We start from the raw sequence: 26,449 nt of genomic DNA on the forward strand, positions 1-26,449 counted from the left end.
TGTGTGTGTGTGTGTGTGTGTGTGTGTGTGTGTGTGTGTGTGTGTGTATGTGTGCGCGCGCTTTCAGGGTGTTTCTGGACTGTCTGATCAACCCTCTACAGGAGCAGATGGAGGAGTGGAAAAGAGTCGCCAACACTCTGGATAAAGACCATGCGAAAGGTTTCTCTCACACACACACACGAAACCTCTACATGCATCTCAAACTTCACACGCTGTTTGCATTCACACTGTGTTTGTGTGCGTTTTCCAGAGTACAAGAAAGCCCGTCAGGAGATCAAGAAGAGATCATCAGACACTCTAAAGCTGCAGAAGAAAGCTAAGAAAGGTTTGTCACGTGTGGGTTCACTGCATAAAAAACTGCGGCTGAGGGGCTGCGATATTTTGCTGCAACTTGAAACTGTTTAAATTAAACACTTTGTGCTATTTGTGGGAAAATTCAATCAGTAGTTGTTTTATAGGGTGTAACTGGCATGGAGTAATGTGCAGATGTAAAAGCTAATATCATGTTTTTATGTGTTTCCTTTGGCATCCCATCGTGCTTTGCTCGTCCAGCTGATGTTTTCGGTAAGTACACACCCATCTATCCACCTTTCTTGCTCTTCTCAATAATGCAAAAGGCTCAGGAGACTGGTGTTTTCCATTTTTACTTCTCCAATGTTTAGTCTGAGTGTGGTTTTAATATTTCAATAATAAAAAAAGTGTGTTAAAGTTTTCCACGATAATCCAGAGGGCCAGCTTAGAGGGTTGTGAATATATCAACATGGTGAATATGAGACAGTCGCACTCTGACACCTCCAGCTCAGTTTGAGTTTGACATCCAGCCCACTTCGGTCGGCTGAAACATGTTCCCACGCTGTTTAGATGTTTGTGTGACTCACACAACAAAGACTAGAGGCACACCGAACGAGAGTCTTCAAAGGAAATATTTTCATGGCTCGTTCAGTAAAACCGTGTCAACCAGTGTGACTCAGCCCCGAACGCAGCACACGACAGGGTCAGCACCAAATGTTTGGGGTTGTGGAGAGGCTCAGTCAAGCAAGGGAGTTCAAACATCTTGGAAGCTTCTTCACATGCGATGGGAAGTCGGAGAGCATTGGATTGGTGAAGCCACTGTGAAGAGAGCGTTGCTCAAAGGTGCACCGTTCGATTTACCCGTCCATCGACTCTTCACCTCTGGTCACAAAGTCTGGGTAATGACTGAAAGAGTCATGTTGTGACGCCTCAGCTGATTCGGATTCAGAGTAAACAGACTACAGGTGTGAAAACGTCCTTAGTTTCATCTGAAGGGTGGGTGGGCTCGGACTTAGCGATGGGGCGATGAGCTCGGACATCTGGAGGAATCCGGAGGAGTAGAGCTGTCGCTCCTGCAGCGTCAAAATGAGCCAGTTAAGGTGGCTCGGGCTGAATAGATTACTTATCTCATCTGGAATAGGAATGCTTTGGGAACCCCCAGAGGGAACTGGAAAGTTTGCTTAGGGTGCCGCCACCATGACTTGACTTCAGATAAGTAGAAGAGGGCGGGCGGATGAACGGACGCTGACAGAGCTGCTGAGGTTATCCAGCATGTTTGAGGTGTGATGAAAAAGTTTGGAAAACAGCTCCATAAAGACCAAAAGCCCTTATTAATGTAAAATGAACTGAGCTCCTGTTCAGCATCGTCTTCTCGGGCATGCTTCCACACTGATGCTATTTTCAGATAACAACCTGGAGGTCCACGTTAGCGCCGCCCTCTTCAGCTCCATCTAACAGCAGTGAACACAGTACGTGCTGAATCCTGTGTAAAGCACCATTACCTGTGCAGACTGCGATTTCAACCGAGGACCTCAAACTTGAGAGAGCAGAGATAGATGAGGATCATTGTAGATGATGAGAGCTATAACAGAGCCGATATCAGTGGTCTGTCTAAATGCAGTGATATCAGGATATTTTTTGATCATTCACAGTTGTAGATGATGCTCCTCCAGGGTCAGGCTGTTAATGCAGAGTAAACCTCTTATTTGCAGGCTCTTAGAGCTGATAGCATGACCGCTGACTTGACTAAATTGTTCTAAAATAACTTTTAGGATAGCATGAAGTCCAGTGGAATTACAGGAATGTGATGTGGCAATATTACTTCTTCACTCTGCCCGCTGAACTCCAAAGGACTACGAGTAAACACCAAAACAGGCTCTGCTTTTAGAACAAGTAGTCCCAGTCTGAGCAATCGCACTGAAACGAGCCTTATTATGACTGGAAACAAAAGCTCGTTGTTGCTGCCAACAAAGGACTCGATGGTTTCCAGCTTTGAATTGAGCTTCTAAGACAAAACAAACAGGAACCAGGGTTGACCCCAGAGGAACCTCAGATGTGGTCAGACTGCTTCAGTCCTCAGGTCCTCCCAGCCTGTTATTACTGCACGAGAGGAAACTCCCTCTGCACTGGAGTGGATGTCACGAGGGAAGAGGACATGGAGAAGTTTCAAGGAAGGAAAAAAACAGGTGGAGGAACTTGTGCTGGAATGAAATGAATGTAATGACAGGAGACTGGAAAATGAAGGGAAAGCTCTGAGTAAGAGTTAATATTATGAGAAACAGATTGAGGGAAACCACCTTAAGAAAGGTTTTTTATTTTTAGCGCTGGCTTTGAGCACGGGAACTCGGAATGGATCGAATTTAAACAGGAAAAGGTGAAAGAAACTGTTGATGCGAAGCTGGAAACAGCACAGCTGGTCTAAAGCGGTGGGTCATGTGTGAGGTGAGCTCCAGTACCCCATCATAGACACCACCATGTAGTGCTGAATTTAATTGGGTGTTATGGTCCTCTATAGATTTTATTATAGTATCACATGGGATCCTGGAGTTGCTGGAGTTTGAAAATCAGTTTTGTAGCTGACAGTTTGCACCAGTTTGTCTTCAGTGTCCTCTTTTAAATTCAGAGTGTGTGTGTGTGTGTGTGTGTGTGTGGTGTTGTGTGTTTGTGATTAGATTAGGCTGAGCCTGAGCTCTGTTTGTGTGCATGTGTGTGTGTGTGTGTGTCTAAAAAAAATTAAAAACCTAGCAACTGCAGGTATCCAGGGTACAACAGAAATAATGTGCTGCTTCGTTGAAGGGTCGCCACCGCAGATCATATTCCTCCATCTCCCCCTACACTAACCCTCTGCATGGCCCCCTTCACTACATCCATGAACCTCCTCTGAGGTCTTCCTATTTTCTTGCTTCCATCTTCAACATCCTTTGCCCAGTATGTCCACTATCTCTTCTCTGCACATGTCCAAACCACCTCAGCCTTGCCTCTCCAAACTGCTCAACCTGAGGTGCTCAACCTCAGCTGCTCAACCTGAGCTGCTCAACCTCAGCTGCTCAACCTCAGCTGCTCAACCTCAGCTGCTCAATGCCAATGAAAGTCTTGACATCTTCAGCTCTGTCTCCTGTCATTTTTTTATGTCACTAGCATCTTGTAAATCTTCCCTTTTACTCTCATTCTTTATTTATCCAGGTGAAAAGTGATTTGTGATGAGATTTAAATCTAATTTCCAAGAGACACCTGGTCAATTGTCTCCACCCACTCCACCTTACCTGCACTCTTGTGCATTGACCTTTTGCTTTGGGTGTTTGACTCCAGGTATTTAAACTCATCCCATTAAGATTCGAATTATTATTGCATCAGTTCCCAATAACAATTATCCGAAGGAATCTTAAAAATCAGAGAAAGTAAGATCCTACAATGAGAGAGCGAGAGAGAGAACCCCAATGACCAGGCGATGTCTTGGCGACGGCAAAAACTCCCTTTTAACAGGAAGAGACCTCAGATCCAGGTTCAGGGAGGGACAGCCATCTGCAGCGACCAACGAGGGGCGAGAGGACAGAAAGACCATGAACCGGTTAGGTTATTGGGTTTGGTAAATGCAACGTTCTCACGCAGACCCCTGATTGCATTACAGTGGAACTCCATGTTGTCCAATCCTTTGGAGTGCACAAGCTTGTTGTCTTGGGATTGTGGGTCTTCTCAGTTTGACCTGTATCGAAAAGGCTACGCAAAGGTCAACAGAGGACACGAGGATGAGGAGAAAAGAAAGCATTCAGAAATGTCTCGATTTAGACAAAAAAGGAGGCGATCGTGAGATAAACAAGAACATAAGAGCGATGTTCTGCCCGAGACATCCTGTTTGTTTGAATTCTGTGGGAAACCTGGAATTACGTTCACATTTCTGGAAGCAAGTCTTCACCATTTCTTTCCTCTTTATCACTGAAGCCTGTGCTTGGAAAATTCTTACAGAGAGACGGCGCGCGTTCTCCCGTCTATCAGCCCGACCACAGAAGCCGGCCTCGGATCTCGCTGGAGGAATGAGGAACTTTAATTGCATGTTTATGTCTGTCCTCAAATCCAGAAGATGAGATTACCAAACGATCGCTTTAAAGAGGAGAAACTGAACCCCAGAGCACCATGTGAAGGGGGAAAGACAGCAGTTGTTAGGAGTGAAATTAGCTGATTAAATGTGATCTCGTCACACAAAAGTGAACGTCGCTTTGAGGTTTAGAAAATTGCTGCAGGCATTTTTCAGTCTGCTCTGTCATGTCGTATTTTCATGACAGCAAAGTCAAGAAAAGACTGAGTAATCACATGTTGGTCTGCCTGCTCTCTGCCGCTGTGGGCCTCGGCTGCAAGCGGTTCATGGCACTGTCCGTGGTTTTAACGAATTGGGGGTGCAGGGTGCATTTTGGAGGGGGCCTCGTTGTTGATGGATTAACTCAGATTTTGTTCTCCAGTGAGTGTTTAAGGAAGCAGGACAGTCTGAGGAATCAAAATAAACTTGCATCCATGGTAATGATTCATGTCATGCCACATAATGGTTTAAAAGCTGTTCTCTGGACATGACAGGAAGTTGTCTTAAAGCAGTGTGCTTGGGTACCTTCTTGCATATTTCAGCAAGAAGCTGAAACATTTCAGATCCATCACTAACAGAAGACACCAAAGCAGCTGTTGACAAGCTAACATCCTCTAAAGTGGAGCTGTGGGCTGATGAAACCAGCAAGGAAAGAATTCAGTATTGCACAATGCATTCATTACATGTTATAATACAGCAGTGCAGAAATATTAACTTAACAGCCTCGGGAGACCCGGGTGGCCTGTTTCCGATCTATACTCATTGTCAGAAATGGTTCTAAACTTGCTTTCAGCCAACAGCCAAATAAAGAAGGAATAAAGCTGCATTTAGGAAAGTAAAGTAAAGACCTGATGCTGTTTTTCAGAGAATCGTTTGGTCAGTAGATCTGGAGGTGGTCAGGTCTGCAGCATAAGTTGTGAACTTTCTTCATAAGATGGAAATCACAGGGTGAAACCTGAAGTTCCTTCGCTAAGCCCTGAATCCTGTTTCGTAGTACGCGGGCAAATGGAAGAAAAGAGTAAAATACGCCTGGATGTAGTAATGACTCACCAGGGATGATCTAAGTCGCCTTATACTCCTGTTCAACATTTCCACATTTCCAATTGGAACATATGAATTTACCAGAATTAACGTGTAGCGTGCTAAGATCCCCAAACACTCCACATATTCAGCGCTCCGGGAAACCCACGCCCACAATAGCTGCTCTCGATCAGTCAATGAAACAATGTAAAAATAGTTCAGCTTTGCTCTGTGTCACAAAGTAAATTAACTAATCCAATTACAGTCGCTGTGGGAGATGATATTAAAGCAGATACAGACTCCAGCTCATCCGACTCATGTCGCAACGGCCGTGTCGACACGTGAAATCAGTTTAATCTTCTGTGTATGAAACCGCTTTAGTAAAGACTTGCAGTAAGGGAGAGTTGAGACATTTGGACAGAGTTAAAAAATAAACCAGAAGCATTTCATAAAAGCAGCAATGTAATTTCAAAATGGCAAACATTATTAATGTGTGGTGTGTTTTCAGTGGGATTCCAGTGGTTGTTTGTTTCCAGCTGACTGATCGCCAGAGAGAAAAGACTTGTTTGAGACTTTAATGTGGTTAATGGTTTGTGGGAGGCTCTGACTGTTGTTTTTGAAGCCACTGAGTGATCGTAGTTTCAGAGCAGGCTCTGCTCTTTGTAGCTAAAGTTCTGTTCAGTGAGAATTGGATTTCACAGATGGCTGATAATCTGGCTGCAGCTGTGAGGCTGCCTCCTCTTTAGTTCTGTGTGAGTTTGTTGATCTGAGCCAAGATGGACTGAAGTGATTGCATTTTGTTAACGCCGCAGAAACGGTTCCTCTGCTCATGTGTAGGTCTGCAAGAGAGAGAGATTTAGAAAACTCTGGTGTTACCTTTGGGTGGCTGCTTAAGTTTAAAAGTTTAAATCAGCATTTTGAAAGACAACTTTTTCTTTTTTTTGTGTATCGTTTTGATTTTTAGTTACCTTTTATTGCAAATAGTCCCCATTTCCTTTCTTTTTATGCTATTTTATGCCTTAAAGATACTTCCTGTGACTAAAACTTTCATCAGCAGAGGGCAGCATTTTTCCAGAATGTTTGCTATTTCTTCTTTTCTTCATTGCTTGATTTCCACAGGAGGTTTTACCTTGTGCCCATCCCCCACTGTAAAAGAGAATGTGTTTTAGTGACGGGCACAAACTTTGGAACAAAGCAGGCCCAATTCAAACTTTTTGTTCTGTAGCTTTTGCACCCATTCACAGGTCTAGAGACCAGTTGGCAACTGGTCACTAGGGAAAAATGACTATTCTCCAACTGGTTGGCAAGTGGCTGTGAGGGTCTGCTTGCTGTTTCTAGTTGAAATTGGATGCAACGAGGTATGTGCACGTGTTTGTGTTCAGGCCGTGGAGACCTGCAGCCCCAGCTGGACAGCGCCATGCAGGACGTCAGCGATAAGTACCTGCTGCTGGAGGAGACGGAGAAGCAGGCGGTGAGGAGGGCGCTGGTGGAGGAGAGGAGTCGCTTTTGCTGCTTCGTGTCCATGCTGCGGCCTGTCGTGGTCAGTGATGCATTCAAACTGTTTATGCACAACACAGAAAGATGTTTGGAGCTCTAACTACAGTTACGCAGAAACTCTGCAAGCCTTTGAAGAAACACCTGGCCCCCTTAGATTTGTATGTTTATGCTTTGCTGGACGTCAGCAGCTGCAATCCAAATGTAAATCTCTGACGAACATCAACTCCTACACCTTCTGTGCTGCAGCTCTCTCTTCAAACCTCCTGTGGAGCAGCTGCTGTGATGACGTCAGTCTCAAAGCTGTTTTTTGTGTAGAATTTGCAGCTGATGAATGTTTGTGTGTCTCAGGAGGAGGAGATGTCCATGCTGGGGGAGATTACACACCTCCAGACGCTGACAGACGACCTGAAGATGCTAACCATGGACCCACACAAGCTGCCCGCTTCCAGTGAGCAGGTACTCGTGGTGCTGTGAGGGGTCGTGTGACCACACAATCGAACGATTTGTCCTCTGTTATAAATGTCTGTTTCAGCCCCGTTCTGTACCGATTAAAATATTTAAGCACGTTCAGTACACCTTCACTCACTCTACCCACTGATCAGTGGTAACCTCGACACGGAGTAAACACGCCTTCCTTTGACCTGACTGCACACAGACACCTTCACAGAAACATCATAGACGATTCACAGCATTTTTTCCTCTCCAGGTAATCGTAGACCTGAAGGGCTCCGAGCGCACCTGGTCCTACCAAACTCCTCCCTCGTCACCAAGCACCACCGTATCCAGGAAGTCCAGCATGTGCAGGTTAGTTATGTGGCTGCTGCCAGCTGCTTATTATCTCAACAATAGAGGGAGATAAGGTGGTCTGCTGAGAGCCTGTCCTCTGCTGCCTCTCTGTGGTTAACAAGTGGAACTACAGCTTTTTTAAAATCATCGATTTTTTTGAAAGTTTTGATTTATCAAAGAGAAATAACTCCAGTAAATGTTATTTTACCATCATGTCTTATTACTCAGAATATTTCATCTGCCTGACTCATTTTTCGGGTTGATTGTTTATTCTTTCATGTGATGAGCTGAGATTTTAAAACAGAAAATCAGCGAATGACTTCAGAGCTTCTCAGGTTTCCTTCTTTCTGACATTTATTTGTCTCCTCCCGTCCGGCCCACAGCAGCCTGAACAGCGTGAACAGCAGTGACTCTCGCTCCAGCGGCTCACACTGTCACTCCCCGACCTCCCACTTCCGTTATCGCGCCTCCTCCTCCTCTTCCTCCTCAGTGCTGCCCCAGCAGACACCTGCCCGCCTCTCTTCAATCTCCTCACACGACTCTGGCTTCATCTCTCAGGACGCCTACCAGTCCAAATCCCCTTCACCGATGCCCCCAGAGACCCTGCAGGTAACAAAAGTCGCGGCTCAGTGCTTTTAGTCATCGACTCACTGAGAACAGATGCCAAAAATAAACCAGTGAGTTCTGTTTATGATGTCTGCGGATGTTCCCCAGTTCCTACGATGTGGTGTGTTTGTTAGCTGGAAGCCACATGTCGCGTGTGCGTGTCTCAGTAACCTCAGAGAGATAGATGGCTTCTATCTATAAACTCGAGGTATCGTCAAATTTAGAGCCATGTCTAACACTCATAACAACAACATCATCATCTTTTGCTGTTACTTGTTTAAAAAAGTCAATCTCGTCGTCATGTTGGAGAAATGACAAAATACTGCTGAGTGTTTACGTTGTCGAGCCTACACAGGCTTTATTTTAAATAAAGATCAGTTCCTCTCGCACTCAACGATCCTGGTGCCCAATCAGGTGGAGGTGATGATATCGCCCCTGGCTCTAGCTGTGAGACGCCTCAGGCGGGAATTGGAACTGCAGCACCTGCTTACCACTTCGCTACCCAGCTGCATATACATACATGTATATACATTTATATATAAAACACATCATAGGCACTACTCGAGTTAAGCTATTTTAAATACGATCATTTTAGTTTTAGTGCTGTGCCAAAATAATTTACATTAATTAAATATCCAAAGACGGAGCGTGAAGGTGTCCACGGTCTGTTGGTGCTGATGTTTTTTCAGCAAAGATAATTAGGACGTAAACATTATATGTAGTCAGTTTGTTTGTGCTGATAATTTAGCACATGAACAAAATGACAGGATGTTTGTGATGTGAGAGGAAGGAGACGTTCAGAGTGCGACAGCCTGCCGTGTGCTTTCATCTTCACCTCACCTCAGTAACCCAGCACGCTGTGACACTGCGATATCAGCCATGCTGCTATTATAAAACTTTAACCAATCATGAATGACATAATAGAAGAAGACACAGACCTGAAGCTTCAGCCTGCGTTAGCTCTGTTTCTGATTTTCACTCCAACACGACTCACTGTTAAATATAATGAGAAAATACTAGTAGTAGTGCTTTTAAAAAAAAAAAAAATTCATAAAGTTGATAGTTTCTCGTTCCACCTGCTGAACCGGCTTCTGCTTCGTCTTTGCTCTGTTTGACCTCTGACCTGGGATCAGTGTTTGGGAGATTACAGCTTCTCATTAAATGTTTCATAGATTCACTCCTCCTAACACATCCTAACCCAATTTCACTGCACTTAAACCCGTCTTAATCATTTTAGACATGCAGAAATCTGAAAACTGCATGTGCATTAATGCTCCCCAGCACTGGTTGTCCTGCTGTTCTAACCTGTTTGTTGCTGCTTCCTCTGCTTTTCTCTCGTGTCTGTGTTTTGATCTGTTTTCTTGGCTTCCCTCTGTGCTTCCTGCAAACTGCCGTCTCTGTGTGCGCTCTGCATGGCGCTGCTGCAGTCGTGCGTCTCTGCTTCACCCTCTCAGTCTGTCACTGTGGGGCCTTCCTCGTACTCCTCTTCTTCCTCACCCTCGCACCCCGAGCCACGCTCCGGGCAGCAGCAGGTGAACACGTAGACACACAATTGTGTTAGTGTTTTGTTGTTCTTGTTTTTCCAGGTGAGTTGTGTGTCACACTCTGCAGCGTGAAGCTTTTATTTTTGAGTGATATGAACGGGAGCCTTCATGAAGCACAAAAAGCCGACTGCACAGAAACGTTTCCAGCTGCTTAACAAATCCAATTACATTCAGTGCTCAACACTGGCAATGAATAAATGAACAATTAAAATATAATCTAGTGTTGGCTGAGGAGGAAGAAATATTCCAGGTTTGATTGGCAGCCTGATAATCATCAACATCCTGAAAACTAAGAACAGCACACGATGTTCACGCCACCGTGAAATGGATTAAAAGATTACTCACTCAGTCTAATTAACCCATGTAAAGGGAACCGAGCTCTGTGAGCAACAAAGGGACCAAAAACAAACAGATTTCCCCTCAGGTTTGTCAAACAGAAACATTTACAAAAGCCAAAGAAATCCCAGTCTGGTCTGTTTATGGTCAGGGTGAAGAGGTCAGGTTACCTGGTCATTTTACCAGGTAACTGTTCAGAATATGAGATATTCATATGATGAGGCTCTCAGGCAAACAGTTATTCTGAACTTTTTAAAATGAATATTGAGTCGACATGTTTGATTTACTCGTGAATGCACAGTTGGGACTGAGTGACTTTGATGCACATCTCAGCTACGTCACTAAAACAGGAAACATGCAGTGAAACCTAATGAACATCACCATATGGTCCCCAGTGATGCTTCATAATTTAGTTGGTTATCAGAACTTATGCAGGGCTCTCGTCCTCCTCCGGCAGGGCTTCACATGGATAAATTGCCAAAACAAAAAACACAACAAAGATCGACTTTCATTATATTTGCTGAGATGTTATTGGCTTAATTAAAAGTATCTTTAGCGTAGAATAAAATTACTCTGTTGCAATTAAAGATGCATAAATGTGAAATACAAATGTGTAGGGAGCATTTGGGTGGCATTAGTAGAAGCAAATTTTTGTAAGACTGCAAATTCTTTTCATAATTGTTTTGCAAAATCTCAGAAACTGGGAAAGGCCAGTGAAATAAAATACTGATTAAAAAGGGAAAAAATCATCTGCTTCAAAGAAACTCCAGATGAAATCGTCAGTGCTATAAATCAGGATGTTTGATGTTTGGAGGTGTATGAATGCTGGGACCTCACTGCCGCCCAAACATTTGCTTTTTCTGCTGCATGAAGCACCGTTTTTGCGCTCATGTCTCGTGTTTTCACTCCTCGGTCGTGAGCGTCATCTTTAATTTTTGAATTGTTTCTGCTTCTTCATTCATTCACATTCAGTTGACAAATGGTTTTGACCATCACGGAGCCCAGGACCCCCACCTCCACCCTTCATACTTCTCCTACTCCTCTCCCACCACCACTACCACCACCTCTCCCATCTCCTCGCCCTCCTGTTCGTCCGTTTCACCCACGTGGCCGTGGTCTCGCTCAGGCTGCGGCCAATCAGGAGAGTTCCTGCCTCTCAGCCCCTCGGGGCTTGGAGTGATCCCATCATCCAGAGTCCCGTCCTGGAAGGTTTGATCCTCATTCTCCCCGATGTCCTCCTCTTTTCTTTGAGTTGATCTGTGTGTTATTTTCTCTTCTTTCTTGATGTCAGTTCATTCTCTCAAAAGTTTCTCATTTTTCAGTCAATTCAATTTAGGATCAATTTCACCTGATATTTTTGTTAATTTTATTCCTGCTTATCTTTAAGATTAAAAATTGAAACGTAAACTTTAAAACAACATTGATTAACACTATACAGAGAGCCTTGCTTACCTGTGCTGGTGACAGGTGTGAGTTTTCAGGCTGTCCATCAACGGGCACCATTTTCATGAATGTTACAAAACTCCTCTCACCACCAGGTGGCAGCATTTTACCTAAAAGCATTAGCCTAGCTGTTCAGCCGAGAACTACAACTTCTACTTTCAAATGTACATAACTTCTAATCCAGTGTTTCATAGCCTGTAGCCTTGTTGTGATAACGCAAGCTCGTTTAATTCTGAGATTTTTCATGTTGTGTTTGGGGCAAATCGGATTCTTCATTCATAAAGCTGAGAATGCAGCCCGGTCCTGCAACACCCACCGGACAGAGACGCCTTTAACATGATGCCATAGCTGTTTCCTCACATTCTGTCGACGGGTTTATTTAGATGTCCACATGCTAAATGCATTTAAAGTCTTCTGTACATATATACGAATCAACCACAACATTAAACATCTGACTAATTTTGTGTAGGTCCCTGTTATGCTGTTAAAACAACCTATAAGGACCACAGCGGGTGTTCTGTGGGGTGACTGGCTCTGGGATGGTGACAGTCTGGTCCTTTCGGCCCTCTGGGCTGTGGGACAGGGTGTCTGCTCTGGTGTTCTGATTGGATTTGGGATATAAGGACTTTTCCTCAATGACTTGTTCTTGTGGCGTATCCTCTCCTGATGGGGGAGGCAGCTGCCGTTGGGGAGTGTCATTGGAGTTTTTTGTTTAGGTGGGCGGTAAGCGATAAAGTCCAATCCTTATGGACACCAGGACGCAAGTAAACGATCAGCGTCGATTCATTTCACCTGTGTGTGGTTTTAATGTTGTGGCTGAGTTGTAAACTCCAACTTCACTGGGAGGTGGAGGCATCCAACTGCAAGGCTGTGGTTTACATTTTTACAGTTTAAATAATAGCTTCTACTTTTAAAGGCGTGTTTTGAGGTATAAAATGGTTTGGTTTGCTTGCATAGACCTCTGGTGTTCTTGCAACAGTTTCCAAATATTTGCTCACAGCAGCAAACATGAGCATTTTTGTCATTTCTATAAAAGAAACATCCCTCTGTTCATGCTTCTATTTGGACGTTTGACTAATGGACAAAATTAACAACAATTATCATCAATTAAAATATTTTACTGTTATTGATGATATCTTCCTGTGTAGGATTGGGCCAAACCAGGCCCGTACGATCAGCCCATGGTTAATACCCTGAAGAGGAGCAAGGACAGGAGAGAGACTACAGATCCCAGCAGCCACCAGGGTGCTGATGTCACCACACCAGGAGAGGAGCCAAACAGGGGCAAAGGAAACAACACTTCATCATCCCCCAAGGTCGGACACAATGACCAGCAAAATGCCAAACAAGTCCTTGAATAGAAAGTCACATGACTAACTGGGAGCATTCTGATTGGACAGACGAATCCCAATAATCCACACATTAATTCCCCTGACTGTGTTGTAGGCGCCTTTGTGTGTGATTATGTCGTGTGTCTGCTGTGAGAATGGTCTCCGTGTTTTTTGCTGCATTACAGATGTGGTGTTTGTGGATGTTTGACTGTGGACAGGAGGAATGGCAGTTTTGGTGTGTGGTGTGTGCTGACTTACTTTCTTCTTGTGTACTGACAGAGCATGGACCACGGAGACCTTTGTGGGTTTTCCCGTGAGGAGCTGGCCAGAGCTCTGGCCCGCGGCCTCCAGCTGGACATCCACGGCTCCAGCAGAGATTCCCTGCAAGGCTCCAGCGGCTACAGCAGCCAGACCAACACACCCTGCTGCTCAGAGGACACCATCTCCTCACAGGGTAAACGTACTTAACTTACTCCCACCAGATTAATTAAATACAAACTATTTCACAGTTTAACTCCAGCAAAGGATGCGTTGCTGCTAAGCTCAGCACTAACTTTATTCAAATGTTCACTGGACCCAGAAACAAACCTGAATTGAATCACTGAAAAACAAACTTCCGTTGTGTCTCTTCTGAACGTCTCAAATCTCGCTCTGATCTAAACTCTAAACAGAACAAATCTAATTAAAGTTAACGTGAATTAAAAAGACTTTAATTATATAATATCTGGGAAATGCTTGAGATCATCAGCTGACTCTGCTCTATTCAAACAAATTCTGTTATCGTGCTAAATTCTCCCCCCTCCTGGTCTCTGTAGTATCGGACTGTGACTACTACTCTGTGGGAGCAGATCAGGAGGTGGAGCAGCAGTCCTCAGACTTTGATAAATCCTCCACCATCCCGAGGAACAGCGACATCACCCAGTCCTACCGCCGCATGTTTCAGTCTAAACGCCCTGCTTCCACTGCTGGCCTGCCTTCCAACCCCTCTGCTGTAATCACCCCGGGGGTTGCTACTATCAGACGGACCCCATCCTCCAAACCCAACTTGCGACGACCATCCGGGGGCCTCAACCTGGGCCCCATCCCCATCAAGCCCCCCATGATCCCAGTTAAGACTCCCACTGTGCCTGAACACCCTGGATTCCCCAGCAAAGCAGCGTCAGAAGACGGCAACACCCCGCGGACCCCGCTAAGCCCGGCCACAACTCCTCTGTCACCAGGCAGCAACGGGTCATTGTCACCAAAGTCTGCCCCTTGGGAGATCCAGCACATGGGCAAGGGATCGGATCCTCCAACCCCACCTCCACAGCCCAGCGGTCGGTCATCAGAGTGGGAGCGCCGACCCCTCCCAGAGCTCTTGGAGGAAACAGAATACGCTGAGGTGGAGGACTTTCTGGTGGCCATCCGACGAGGCGTCAAGCTCAAGAAGACGACAACCAACGACCGATCAGCACCAATGATTCACTGAGCGAAGGTTGGTTCGACATGAGCCATTTTGTGTCCCTGGCTGAAAATACTGTTGGAAGGGACACAAAATGGTTAATGCTAAGTAAAAGCAAATAGCTATGACATCAAATGGATGCCAGTAACAGGAGGAAGTTGCCCAGAGACTCTGATTGAGGATCATTTTAGAAATCTTGTCTTTTAGCAGCGATTACAAAAAAATGTGCATTTTCACAGTTTGGCCAAAGAGTAATAATATTTGCATTTAAATCAAACAAAGACCGAGTCCATTGTCAGCTGGGATCGCCTCCAGCCTCACCTGCACAGGTGCACAAGGAGAAAATTTAAGTAAACTTTCCACAAAGTGTTGACTGGACTTGTTAAGCACATCTCCCTTTAAAAATCAGTTCTAGTTCCTGCGCGAGGCCGAGCCAGGAACTCTGATCCGAGATCGTTTCCTCAGGGCAACTTCGATAACAGAGCGAGGGAGACGGGATCATCCTGACGACCGAGAGACGCCTGGACAAGGTCGACCTTGTAGCAGGAAAAAAGAGGCTTAAATGAAATGAAATCCTAATGTTGGGGAGAAGTGAAGGTAGAAGAAGAAGAGAACACTTCTCAGACAGACGACGCTGAGCTGGGAGGAGTGATGGGATATTTTCGAAAGATCAAATCATTATTTGTATGTACATATTTCTATTTTGATGTGTTTGTATGTTTTACACCCTCGTAGTCTCCCATTTCCACTAAAGGTGCCAAAAGCCTGTGTGCTGAATACGACTTACATATTTAATGCTGGATTTTCTTTATGTACAAACATGAGTATGGTGTTTGACAGAGTTGTACTTGGACACCACCTGAAAGAGGATTTGTATATGTAGGGCAGCGTATTGAAGAGTGGCGTGTAACCATTCGCAACTAAGGATTTTCTGTTGTTACAGTAGACTGACCTGCATGTATTCAGTTTGCCTCAGTATAAATGATCATTTTGCCTCTTAAACCGAATAAGAAAACCCCGGCAGCAGGAGAGGATCAGGAACTCTGGATGGAACAACTCGAGGTTAAGGCTGCTGTCCAAACAACGTCCCGGCTCTGAATTTCTAAGCTGAAAACAATACTGCAAGGCGCCGTTGGAGGTTCATTTCCTCTCACTGCGATTCTGTGCTTGTCAAAAGCACTTTGTGAAATTTGAGCAATTTAAAAATGCACAAAAATACAGAAACACCATTAGCAACGCAGCATGGCCACAGCGTGCGTCAGCCAACACTCCAAGTCCATAGCAGTGCAGTAACAGAGGCTACCACAGTTTCCTCCTGTGCTACTGCGTATCTGTAGTAAATACAATCATGTGGATTTGTGTATTGGTCTGGTGTAATAGAAGTGTGCTGATTTAGGAGGCACAGATTTAAACAGTTGTGGATGTTATTTTAGTGAAGTTACTGCTCGGTCAGTGCTTAAATTATTGGCCTGTGACCTGATGTTTAATGCTTAATATCTAAAACGCAGAAAATCTGGTCGGTGTTGTATAACTCAGTCGTAGTTAGCACTTTTTACTAAATACTGAAATGTGCAGTGTGCACATATTAAATTGTGTGTAAGCCAGAAATGTGTACAAGTCTAAGGATAGCCGACTTCCCAAAAATGCCAAATGACTGCCCTGAAAGAGCAAGACGGTTGAACACAGTCACTTTGGAAGGCTGAACGTGGTCGGTCGACCCCCCCAGTATTCTGCCTACAAGTATAAACGGTGTCATGTATAAAAATCTCTACAGATCTAAAGAGCGGAGATGCACAACACGCTGGTTTGGAGTTTAGCTGGTTTTTAGTCCCAAACTGTTACTTACTAGCCTAAAAACACCAACTGTTCAGTGTGTGGAGGTGTTTCAGGTGGTGCGGGACACGCTGTGGTAACCATGTTGGAGGTCCAACACTTTATACAGCTATGAAGTCAAATCCTTCACACGCTGATCCACAGAGTGCCGTTCACGTCTTATTCATCTTGGTCCTGAAATTGTCTCCAGTTCAGAGACTGCTCAAAAAAAAAATGAACAAAAGTAAAGTCAAATTGTTATTAACGCCCACTTCTATCTGAGCTTTGATATATCATCACTTAGAAAAGTGATTCTACAAGTAGTCCTGTCGTGCCTCATCGTATTTTACAAAAATTAAGATCTGATGCTAGTGCACGACTGCACGAGCTCATCCCATCAAATTTAGAGATGCTATTAAAAATAACCAACAGCTGTCAATGATTGGTGAGAACAAAGCTCTAATTGATGTTTTTAAAAACACTGAGCCTCAGCTGCCTGTGGACCTCCACAGTGACGCCACACGAGGCCGACGTGACCCACCAGGAGATCCTCTTAGCTGCACACAATCAGACCCTGCTGCATACTAATATGAATATAAGTCCAGTACTTATGTATACTTTAACTGTACTAGCTTGTTAATACATGTCAGATTTTAGCTGTCAGCAAGCTGAAATACACTAAAACTCCCATTTCTACCAAATAGCACTGCTAATATGTAGTCACCACATAATTATTACGTGCTTTAAGTATTTATTAATTTAAATATTCCCATCTTTTTCGTTTGACCTGTTGAGCATATAAAACCTATTAACGAGACTATATTTAATATGCATGTCGTCTTTCGTTTGCTTTGTTTAGCTGAGCATAATGATTTATTAGCCTGCTTCTCTCCTCTGTTGATCCAACTCTTCTGGACCAGGATGCAGTTTAGATTCCTGCAGGATGCAGAAACGTTTCCTGCTGTGTGTGACGGTTGTTTGACGCCCTGTACGACGACCGAAGCCGAAAATCCAGGCTCATTCTCCTGTGCAGGTTTACAAATCCAGTCGTGTGTGGCTGACGCGATAACAAGCGTATGAAGCTGAGTGTTTGAAGACACTGTAGATGTTTGTCATCGATGATCCGAGTGAGGCCGACACACACTGAGGATCAGAGGAGCGTTAGAATTCCCGTCAAAGCTGGAAAATGATTCGTTTAAATGTGTCACACATTCAGAGCGCACCGGGTTAGAAAAACCAAGTTAGATGAAAAGCCAGCGACCCGGTCCTCAGTGTGTTGAGACGCCACTCTTGTCCCCGAGCTGTAAACACAGCAGCTGTCAGTGTGTCCGTTTAACCCTTTAAACTTCAGCCTTTCATTTTCAGATGAGTTGCCTAATGTCTTACCGTATACGCTTAAAAAAGCTCTGGGTTCGATTTCTTTGTATGATACTCCTCCTTCAGGTGCTCTCCTATAACTATGAGGTTTCCCTCGTGCATTTCCTCAACAGATTTTGATGCAGCCACTTTATTTTATGGAAAGCATCAGAATTAGAATTTTGGCCCTTAGATTAATTATCACCATAGTCTCAGGTGCACGTTTTACAAAAAATGCATTTTTAGTCAGTTATCATTTATTGCACAACAACAAAAAGCCTATTTAAAAATATTTCAAATATCTTTCTTGTAAGTTTGAAGCATTATGATTTATTCTCGGTCAGATGTACACGTACTGTGCTGGATTCTCATTGTAAACGCGGCCACAGATTCAGATATGAAGTCAGTGTTTGTTCATGTCGGCTTTTTATGCTCTCACGTTTAAGCCCCACCCACCTGCCGTTGAACCTTCTGTTTGCCGGACCCATCCAATCAGCAGAAAGCTGTCTTAAAGGTATCTTAAAGAGGGAGGAGCCAGAGTGAAAAATGCATTTTATAAATCACAGATTGAGGCCTAAACTTTGGGACAGCAGTCCTTTACTTCCCCAGTTTGCTCTTACGATGGTAAATAAAAAGCGGATTTTAAGGCAAACTGCAGCTCTTATTAAAAAGACTTTAAATTAGACTTACAAAAACAACCGCGTACAGTGTGTCAGGTAAAAAGTCTGCTCCAGTTCCGATTTATAAAAGTTATTATCCGCCAATGGGACAGACGCCTTCGTAGTGAAATGTCAAAAACTAAATCTGTTAAAAATTCAGCAATGAGGTTGAGATCAACAGCTTCGCTAACATCACTCACTCACTATAATAATCACTTTAAGCCGATGTACAAGTGAGGTTTAATTTTTATTGATTTTAATAAAAGTAACGGCACATGAATGTAACTTTTTACTGACAAATTTCCCACTAGCCTTGAACTCAGCATGGCTCGTGTAAGAGCAGCAGCTTTTCTCCATCTCATTTCAGCCGTTTTTTAAAACCGTGAGGAAACAAACAGGTTTTATTAAAATCCTAAATCTGCAGCAGCTACAGACCTTTCCAGCGCTGTGACGAACTCACTCCTGCCTGTGGTGCTAGAAGTAAAAAACCTTTTTTATTTAATTTTTTTTACTACTTTTGTAATTCTGTAAATTCTGCTTCATGTTCCTGAATATTAATCATCTTTTTCTATGTAAACCGGTTTTTTTGTTGGATCTTGGCTGTAAAATAAACTCGTACGTTCGATGTGCACCTGATGACGAGGGAAACCTGCGCTTTGCTTTTATCGTTTTTTGTTTCTATTTAACTTCATGAGGCTAAAGTAGGAAACCTTTAGTTTGACTGTGAGCTTGGGCTTGAGAAGATAAACGATTGGTTATCTTTGGTCCTACTTTTTCATGCAAGACGTTTTGATTGTCCCTTAATAAACTTATCGAGTACTGACAAATAATTGAGTCTATTTATTCATTCGAGGTTGTTGATGCTCCAAATCACGATTTTCATTGTTTATTTTGTAAATGAATCAGCATCCGATATTACGAAAATCAAGTTTCTTATTCTGATAAAATGATTTAACCAGAGGAAGCAGGAGGACGAGGACGCGCTGGGAAACGTCTGATATGAATTAAAGACGTGCAGGCTTCCATCTACGAGTCGATCGACAGATTTTTTGTTCTGGTGAGATTTAAATCAAGTTCTTTGAAATATAAGGAAGTTATTTTAGGGTTTTACTCTTTTGTTCTTATAAATAAAGACATAAAATGACAACATTTCACCATTATGATTATTTAAAGATATGTTTACAAAGTAAATCTCCAAAAGTTGATTCTGTTCATCTGGACGTAGAAACGTTTCGTCATCATCCAACTGCCTCCTTCAGTCTCAGCTGACTGCAGGTTTTCTTATAAACAGGACATTTGCATAATGACTGAAATCAGCCCAGTGAGGGAACAATGGGCCGGGAGGTCAGTTCCTCAGTTCCTTCTCATGACCACTGATCAACAACCACTGATCAATGGCCATGAGAACCATTCACAGAGAGCTGGGGAATGGCTGCAATCACAGCACAGTTTACAAAGTGAGTTTTGGGTTCAGGTGAGAGCTGAGTTTAGGATTAAACCAGAAATGTGTGTTTTAAAGGAATAAAACAAATATATACAAAGTGCTTCACACTACATATTTAACCATAGATTCAAGCAAATGCTTCGGTCTGTGCACTTTACCTGCATCTCTCCTCTGGGTGAACATGCAAACTCCAGGCGGGGTTTGAACCAGGAACCTGCTCATGAGAAACCTGCAGTCCAGAGCGCGGAAGAATAAGGATAAACCAAGATGGTAATCAGTGATGTGATGAGTCCTTATCCAGCGAGTGTGCAGAGATCCTCAGTCATTCTCATGTCTGCTTCAAAACACCAAGCTGAGTGTTCGACCTCAGCAGACCTCATGACCAGTCAGTGATGTCACTCGGCAGGTTTTGAGACACACATACAAATGACGTGATTGGACTAGAGCGATGCTGTAACGACCCCACGCACATTAGGTGGTCCTCGATTGTAATGGGGAGCGAAACGCAGTCGAGCTGTGTAAGCAGGTACGAGTGGAAAAGGGCTAAAAGTGACCTCACAGTGGCTACATCCATCTTTGCTTTACAGTCTGAGCTCATGATTCAAATGAACGTGCTGTTTTCAGGACCTTTAAACACTGAACGTGAGCTCAGTCCTGCTCGCAGCAGCGTGCTCAGCCTGGAGGCCCCAATGAATGAATGAACGAGAGGTCAGTGAAGCATCACCTGCAGAGCCACAAGCAAACACTCGTATTCATTTACTTTTGTTTTAATTGCACATAATGTTGCAAAATACATCCACACATCCTTCAACAGTCCAGGTTGTTCAGTACATACTGTACATGTATCAGTGCGCAGCGGCTGTTCCAGACTGTCCACCAGATGGCAGCACAACACGGCATTCCTTTACCCGACAGCCTTACATGACAAACTTCTTGTTTATAGGCTTCAAAGGATGACTTCACACAATTAAATGAAGGAAAATATCATCTTAAAAAAGCAAAACAAACAAAAAGTTTGATTAAAATTTTTTCCTCGTGTAAAATAAACACAAACATGAGATGACAGAAAAGCAAACGAGTTCTGAAGCATCCTCAGAGCTTTACCAGGTTCACACAGACTCAGACTTAACTAATCTGTCCTAATGAGACGGGCAGACAAAGAGCTCACTTCCCTCGAGGCTTTTACAGTTAATCCAGCGACAAACTTGAATGTCTCCTGCAGTCGAGCCCAAACCCTCATTAAAACACCGTGCAAACATTTCTGTCTGAGCTCACAGCTCTTAATTCCTTTAATTCAGAGGATGCGTTGGGATTCGTGCTTAAAGCGTCTCCGTCCCTCTGAAGACAAACATTTCATAATCTGCTAGAAAAACAGCAGAACTCAAAACCACACATCACAGTTTTTATCAGGAAACTTGTGATGGCAGAGGAGCACGTCTGAAGAATGTAAGGCTGATAAAAACAAGATAATGATGCTGTGATGATCGACCTGGATCAACCTTCATCTCGCAACTGCTGAACCACACCGCAGCCAACGTTCTCTAATTATCCATCAGTTTGCTTTGGATTGCACAAAACATATTGAACAAAAACTGCACATTATTGCACTGATCAGACATCAAAGCCCAGCAGAGAACAGAGGGGCGGAGCCTATCCCAGCTGTTACAGGGTGACAGGTCGAGCACCTCGTAGGGAAAGATGTCTGATGTAGAATGAGCTGATAGAAGACTGCAGGAGGAAGAGAAGTCCTTCTAAACATCTAACAGCCTGAAAATACTCACTGTGTGTTTTAAGCAGCTGGCAAAGACATTTTCACCTATTAGAAACAAAAACAATCTGGTTTTTGTTTCTAAAATGTGAGAATCTGAATTATCCAAGTAAGTCTCAGCAGCTCCTGGAATAATAAGATGATTTCTGACAGTTTGATCAATAAGAAAAGAGTCACTGTGGAAGCCCAAATCAAGCAGCAAACAAAACACTGAGACAGGAAGCTGGGGGCGCGGGCGTCTGAGTATGAAGAGGAGGAAACGCCTGACGTGGGTTCAGCGTCGTTATAAGAAGCACCTTAGAGGTTTGTCGACAGCTGGAGTGTTTAATGGTGACAAAGTCTGAGCCACTTCTCTGACTTTGAATCGCACCTTCTCAGGCACCATCTGCAGCTTCAAGTCATCAAACAAAAGCTAACAAAAAGAAGGCGAACCTGGATGCGAGTGAAGCGACCGTGTGAGAGAACGAAGAAAAAGATGGTGGAGAAAGTAAAACAAACAGATACAGAGCGACCTTGGAAAGCTCAGAACAGAGCCCAGAGCTGAAAATAGAAACTTCAGTTTCCCGAGTGTGCGCTGCCACTGAACGCCTCCTACATCTCTAAGCACTCATAAAAACCATCTGACGAGATTACAGAGCTACACAAGTTCATGCAAACACAGAAATCATTCCTCGAGGTAGCAGATGACACGTTTTCAGATTTGCAGGATGGCGGCGACTCGACGGGGAAGTCCGCCCGCTTCCAGAGCAAGTCGTGACAAAACACTTGTTGCTTTGACTCATGAATAAATAGTGTTTTTGGAGATGAAGTCTGTAAATGTATAAAGTGTCTGCTGAAGAGAAAATTTAAAAATTTGTGCTTTTTTCTTTTTTTTGTTCCTCCAATTAATCAGAGATCAAAACGAAACGTGAGCTAGTGTCTGAAACAGTCGCGTCCGTGTTTCTGCTGTCGGGATGGGAAACACTCGTCGCTGCTACAGCGCCGATGTCTGGGAAGAATAAACCACACCGGCGGTGCTGAGACTGCAGAGGGTTTCCCATCCTCCGAGCTGCCCGGGCGGATTTACACGAGCCGTCTGTGGGAGGGAAATCAAAGTTTTGTTCCACCAGAGAAGCATCGATTCTTCCCATCAGCCCCTGGGACCGAGTCGCAGAGAGGAAAGCCGAACATGTGAATTTCTGGGAACTCGACTAACATACTGATACGGGGGGAAAAAAACTACTGGATTAAATGCCAAGCAGCGAAATCAGCACCAAGGTTACGCGTATGTTCGTTTTGCACGGGCCTCTCTCTCCAGGGTCTCCACCAGCACCGCATCTCCGTTTTTATCAGGTTAAAATTAGGACACATCACAGCGTGAAACTCCAGGATCCCTATTTTATGCTAAGCAACCTCTGACTGCTGAAACTGTGAAAGGAAATGTGGCGTCAAAACACTGCGTGCAGCAAAACCATTGAAACTGCTCCTGCAGCTTTACTTCGTATCCCTTTGTGAATTTCCACTTGTTCCCAGCTTCCGTGTGGTCTCCTCGCAGATTTGGGCGCTTTAGCTTCACACTGCACGGAGAGCTGAGCTGGTGATGTGACAGCGGGAACAGAGTCCAGGAGTGAATCCATTATTGTGGACGTTTGTGGTGCTGGAATAGTTGGAAAACATGCGGTTGGAGCACAAAGCGACAAACCTTCGATAAGCCATGAAGCTGAATGTTTAAAACGTTTTGATTAACGGTGCAAATTCACGCACTGCACCGATCGGCTACCTGCTGCCCACCTGCACTGACCTAGATCAGCTAAACAAGTTTTTACTACAAACACTGATAAAGTCATGCTGACAACGAGCAGTGCACTGAGATCTGCAGCCTCACCTGGCCAGGTATGACCAACCGCTAACATCAGCAAGAGATTTTTGGATATTCATAAACTGATATGTGGGATTAAAGCAGAATAGCTGCTAAATTAAACCCAGTTTTCTATTTGTGCTGCTCAACAGAGGCGGAGCAGATTCTCATTTCAGATGATGTGTCACAAAGACGTGCTTTTACAGTCTGAGCCACATCCACACTGGGGCTGCAACAACATCAGATTTTTCACATTATCGTGATTTTAAATCAGCCTGAATTATCAATAAGGATCTTTTTGCTTTCAGTAAATCATATTTGATGCTTTCTCCTTTAGTGATGAGTCACAATACATCCATACAGATGTGGTTCAGTGACTATTAGAACACTTTCTGCACAGGCAGAGACCCGTCACTGTGACCCATCACCTGGATTATGTCTCCTAGTTACTCCTAGCAGGCTTTCAGGGGGTCACGAGTGGACGTTATTGGCATTTATTGTGCGCTTTTCCTCTTTTTTGGTAAATAAATTACTCTGAAAATGTGCGCGCAGGGACTCTGCAGCCATAAAGATTATAACAACTATGCGGCCGTTTCCTCTCTGCTTTTGCGCCCAGAACACTGGGAATGGGACTGATACGAAGAATCGATGAGAATCGCAGCTTGAACCTCCCGCTGAACCAACAGACGCCGCTTTCTTGGAGCCGACGGTGTAAAAATAACTCTGGTCGCGGTCAGCGGCCAATTACGTTCCCTCAAACTGTACGCCGCCCGAGCAGGATGACAGAGAAACGTCCGACTGTAAATACTTTTTTTTTTCTTTTCTTAGAGCTGTGACATCAGCAGTGTTATGAAGATGTAGTGGCGTGTTAGGAGGAGCCTGATGGCGCGTCGCCGTCCTCCTTCTCGTCGTCGTCGCCTAGGAAAAACAGCGGGAACATCCCCAAAATACAGCCGATGGACACGCCGATGGCCTTACCCTGCAGCAGGAGGCGAAGGAGAAATCATCAGAATCTGTTATCCTCAAACAGTCGGTGTGCAGAGGTGAAACTAGCTTCGGAAAGTCTGGGCAGCGATGCTCTTATCTCAGGATACATGGATTATTCATGAGGCGGTAGTTTTAGCTTCCCTTTCATGCTCTTACACACCTCTGACAGGATCTGTTTGATACGAATAAACTCGGTTTCCTTATTTTAAACACTCATGTGGCTCCACCACAAACTTCCTGCATTTTCGCCCCTTTGAACATTATCTGTTGTGATAAGTGCAGCTGATTATAATCAACACTTTATTTAATAACCTGGAAAAGTGGAGCGCCCTGCTTGCTCTGAGATAAAGAAGCATGAACTCCTGCTTCCTCTTCCTTCCCATCATCCCTCTTTTGTTGCCACTACGAATAAGAACATGAAGAGGATTTAAAAATAAGACCCAAAGGAAAAACCTCACCATGTGAGAGCTGAGCCTGGTCTGCCACATGTCCACCTGCTTGGGCGTCAGATCTGGAACCTGCATCCCCAGTTTGGAGGCCAGAACCTCCACATAACCTGCAAGACTTCACACAGACAACAAATGTGTGTTAATCGCTGCACAGGCATTTAGTGACATCACTTCACCCAAAAATAAAACACGTGCTCGTTGTTTTCCATCCATGTCCTTCATGTGCGAGTTGCCCAGTTTTGGGGACATCAGCTGTGGAGACGTCTGCGATAATTCCTGCAGAAACTGAAATCTGCGAAACGGGCCGATGCAGATCAAGTTTGCCAGCGTTCAGTGCCAACGCTTTGCATGCTTTGGATGCTGGTTTAGCAGCTTTGTCTTCTTCCAGACGTTATTCAAACCAAGTAAAAACTTCCATAACTGCTCAACTAACCAAAGGGAGCGTGCAGCCAGCTCACATCCCAGCTCAGCTGAGGCTTACAGGGGTCAGAGGTCACAGTAATAGGAATAGGAAATCCCAGACAGTTTGTCCTGTTCATGTGGCTTCAGCGTTTTCAGTGGGAGAAATGTTTCATCACTCATCCAGGTGATTCTGCCTCGACATTTGTGCTGAACTACACACTCGGGATAAGGCTAGCCTTCTTCTGCACAACTGTTAGCGCAATTAAAAAGGCCGAACAGCAAAGTTTGAGCCTCTGAAGTGAAGATCCTGTTAACATAAACACTGTATATATACACACACACACACACACACACTCAACAGTTTCATTTTCAAACCCGGAAAACAGGAAGAGCTCATAACATGTGTGTATTTTTGGATGTTTTAGTGCCGGAGTAACGATTAAAACTAAACCAGATCAGATCAACAGCTAAAAATCTGTTTTTCATTCAGACTGATTAAAACTGAAACACAGAGAAGCTTCACATCTCCTGTGTGAAGACATCTGCTGACTGCACACCTTCTTCAACACAAAACCGTCCTTTCAAAGATGATGTCAGACTTTAGTTACAGTGTAAACCTTTTACTACAGATAAATAAGAAAATAAAAGGTATTTAACACAGAAAAATCACCAAACTACAAAAACAGAAACACAACAGGACAAACTTCACGTCATTGATTGAAATCTTTGAGCAGTTCTAACTTGCTTTAAACAGACTTCACACAGTTCGCCCAGAATAAACCGAAAAGCCTCAGAGGCCGTTTATAAAGATGCTGCTTACCCGAGCCCCGCCAGATCTGAAACCAGGTTCCCCAGAGCCGCCGCTGCAAACACAAAGAGGCACACACTTTGGTTTCTGCTGCTCTCACAAAGAACAACAGCGAGCACAGTGACAGACACAAATGCATCAGACACACAGAAAAGAAATGCTGAGGATTTGTGAAACTCAATGATTTGATTTATGCAGATCTTAATATCTAATTATGAAAATAACGGCGTCATTTGTGATTTCTGTGAACAGTATCGATCTCTTTCAGACGCTCCTAAGTCATCTTCTCATTCCCAGAACTTTAACAGACTTTAAGAAGCTTTATAGTTTCAGAAAAACCAAACTCCTCCTGAGACTCTCACAGAAACACGAGGTTTATTCAGACTGAATCAGAAATCTGATAACCATCAAGTTCCTCTGGGAGGCCAGGCGCCAAAATCTCTGAAGGAAATCTGCTCACTGCTGTGCTGACGTCCATCAAACACAACTTAAGCCTGACACATTACACACACATACATGCACACACACACACACACACACACACACACACACACACACAC

The 26,449-nt window shown here is 44.0% G+C and overlaps 2 protein-coding genes across 3 annotated transcripts in view; one reads left to right on the forward strand and one right to left on the reverse strand.

The window, feature by feature from the left end:
- Positions 1-14,913, forward strand: part of LOC102313719 (protein MTSS 1) — a 63,733-nt gene extending 48,820 nt beyond the window's left edge. Inside the window, exons 5-13 of one of the 2 annotated variants that reach the window (XM_014340901.2) lie at positions 68-159; positions 251-325; positions 553-564; positions 6,766-6,923; positions 7,229-7,336; positions 7,587-7,684; positions 8,050-8,275; positions 11,125-11,361; positions 12,744-13,006. In XM_014340901.2, the coding sequence (XP_014196387.2) occupies positions 68-159; positions 251-325; positions 553-564; positions 6,766-6,923; positions 7,229-7,336; positions 7,587-7,684; positions 8,050-8,275; positions 11,125-11,361; positions 12,744-12,956 (1,219 nt within the window). In that variant the 3' untranslated portion in view covers positions 12,957-13,006. Of the gene's footprint in view, positions 1-67; positions 160-250; positions 326-552; positions 565-6,765; positions 6,924-7,228; positions 7,337-7,586; positions 7,685-8,049; positions 8,276-11,124; positions 11,362-12,743; positions 13,007-13,244; positions 13,381-13,741 lie in introns of those variants that run through there. The other variant, XM_042212947.1, reaches the window with a different exon arrangement.
- Positions 14,914-20,389: 5,476 nt separating this feature from the next.
- The window catches only part of tmem65 (transmembrane protein 65), a 38,712-nt gene continuing 32,652 nt past the window's right edge, over positions 20,390-26,449 (reverse strand). Inside the window, exons 5-7 of the mRNA XM_005944793.3 lie at positions 25,902-25,944; positions 24,689-24,794; positions 20,390-24,222 (exon numbers count right to left, since the gene is read on the reverse strand). Coding sequence (XP_005944855.1) covers positions 24,112-24,222; positions 24,689-24,794; positions 25,902-25,944 — 260 coding nt within the window. The 3' untranslated portion in view covers positions 20,390-24,111. The remainder of the gene's footprint in view (positions 24,223-24,688; positions 24,795-25,901; positions 25,945-26,449) is intronic.

The sequence above is a fragment of the Haplochromis burtoni genome, unplaced genomic scaffold (genome assembly GCF_018398535.1).
Source record: "Haplochromis burtoni strain Fernald_Lab_line unplaced genomic scaffold, NCSU_Asbu1 Contig_402, whole genome shotgun sequence".
Taxonomy (NCBI): Eukaryota; Metazoa; Chordata; class Actinopteri; order Cichliformes; family Cichlidae; genus Haplochromis; species Haplochromis burtoni.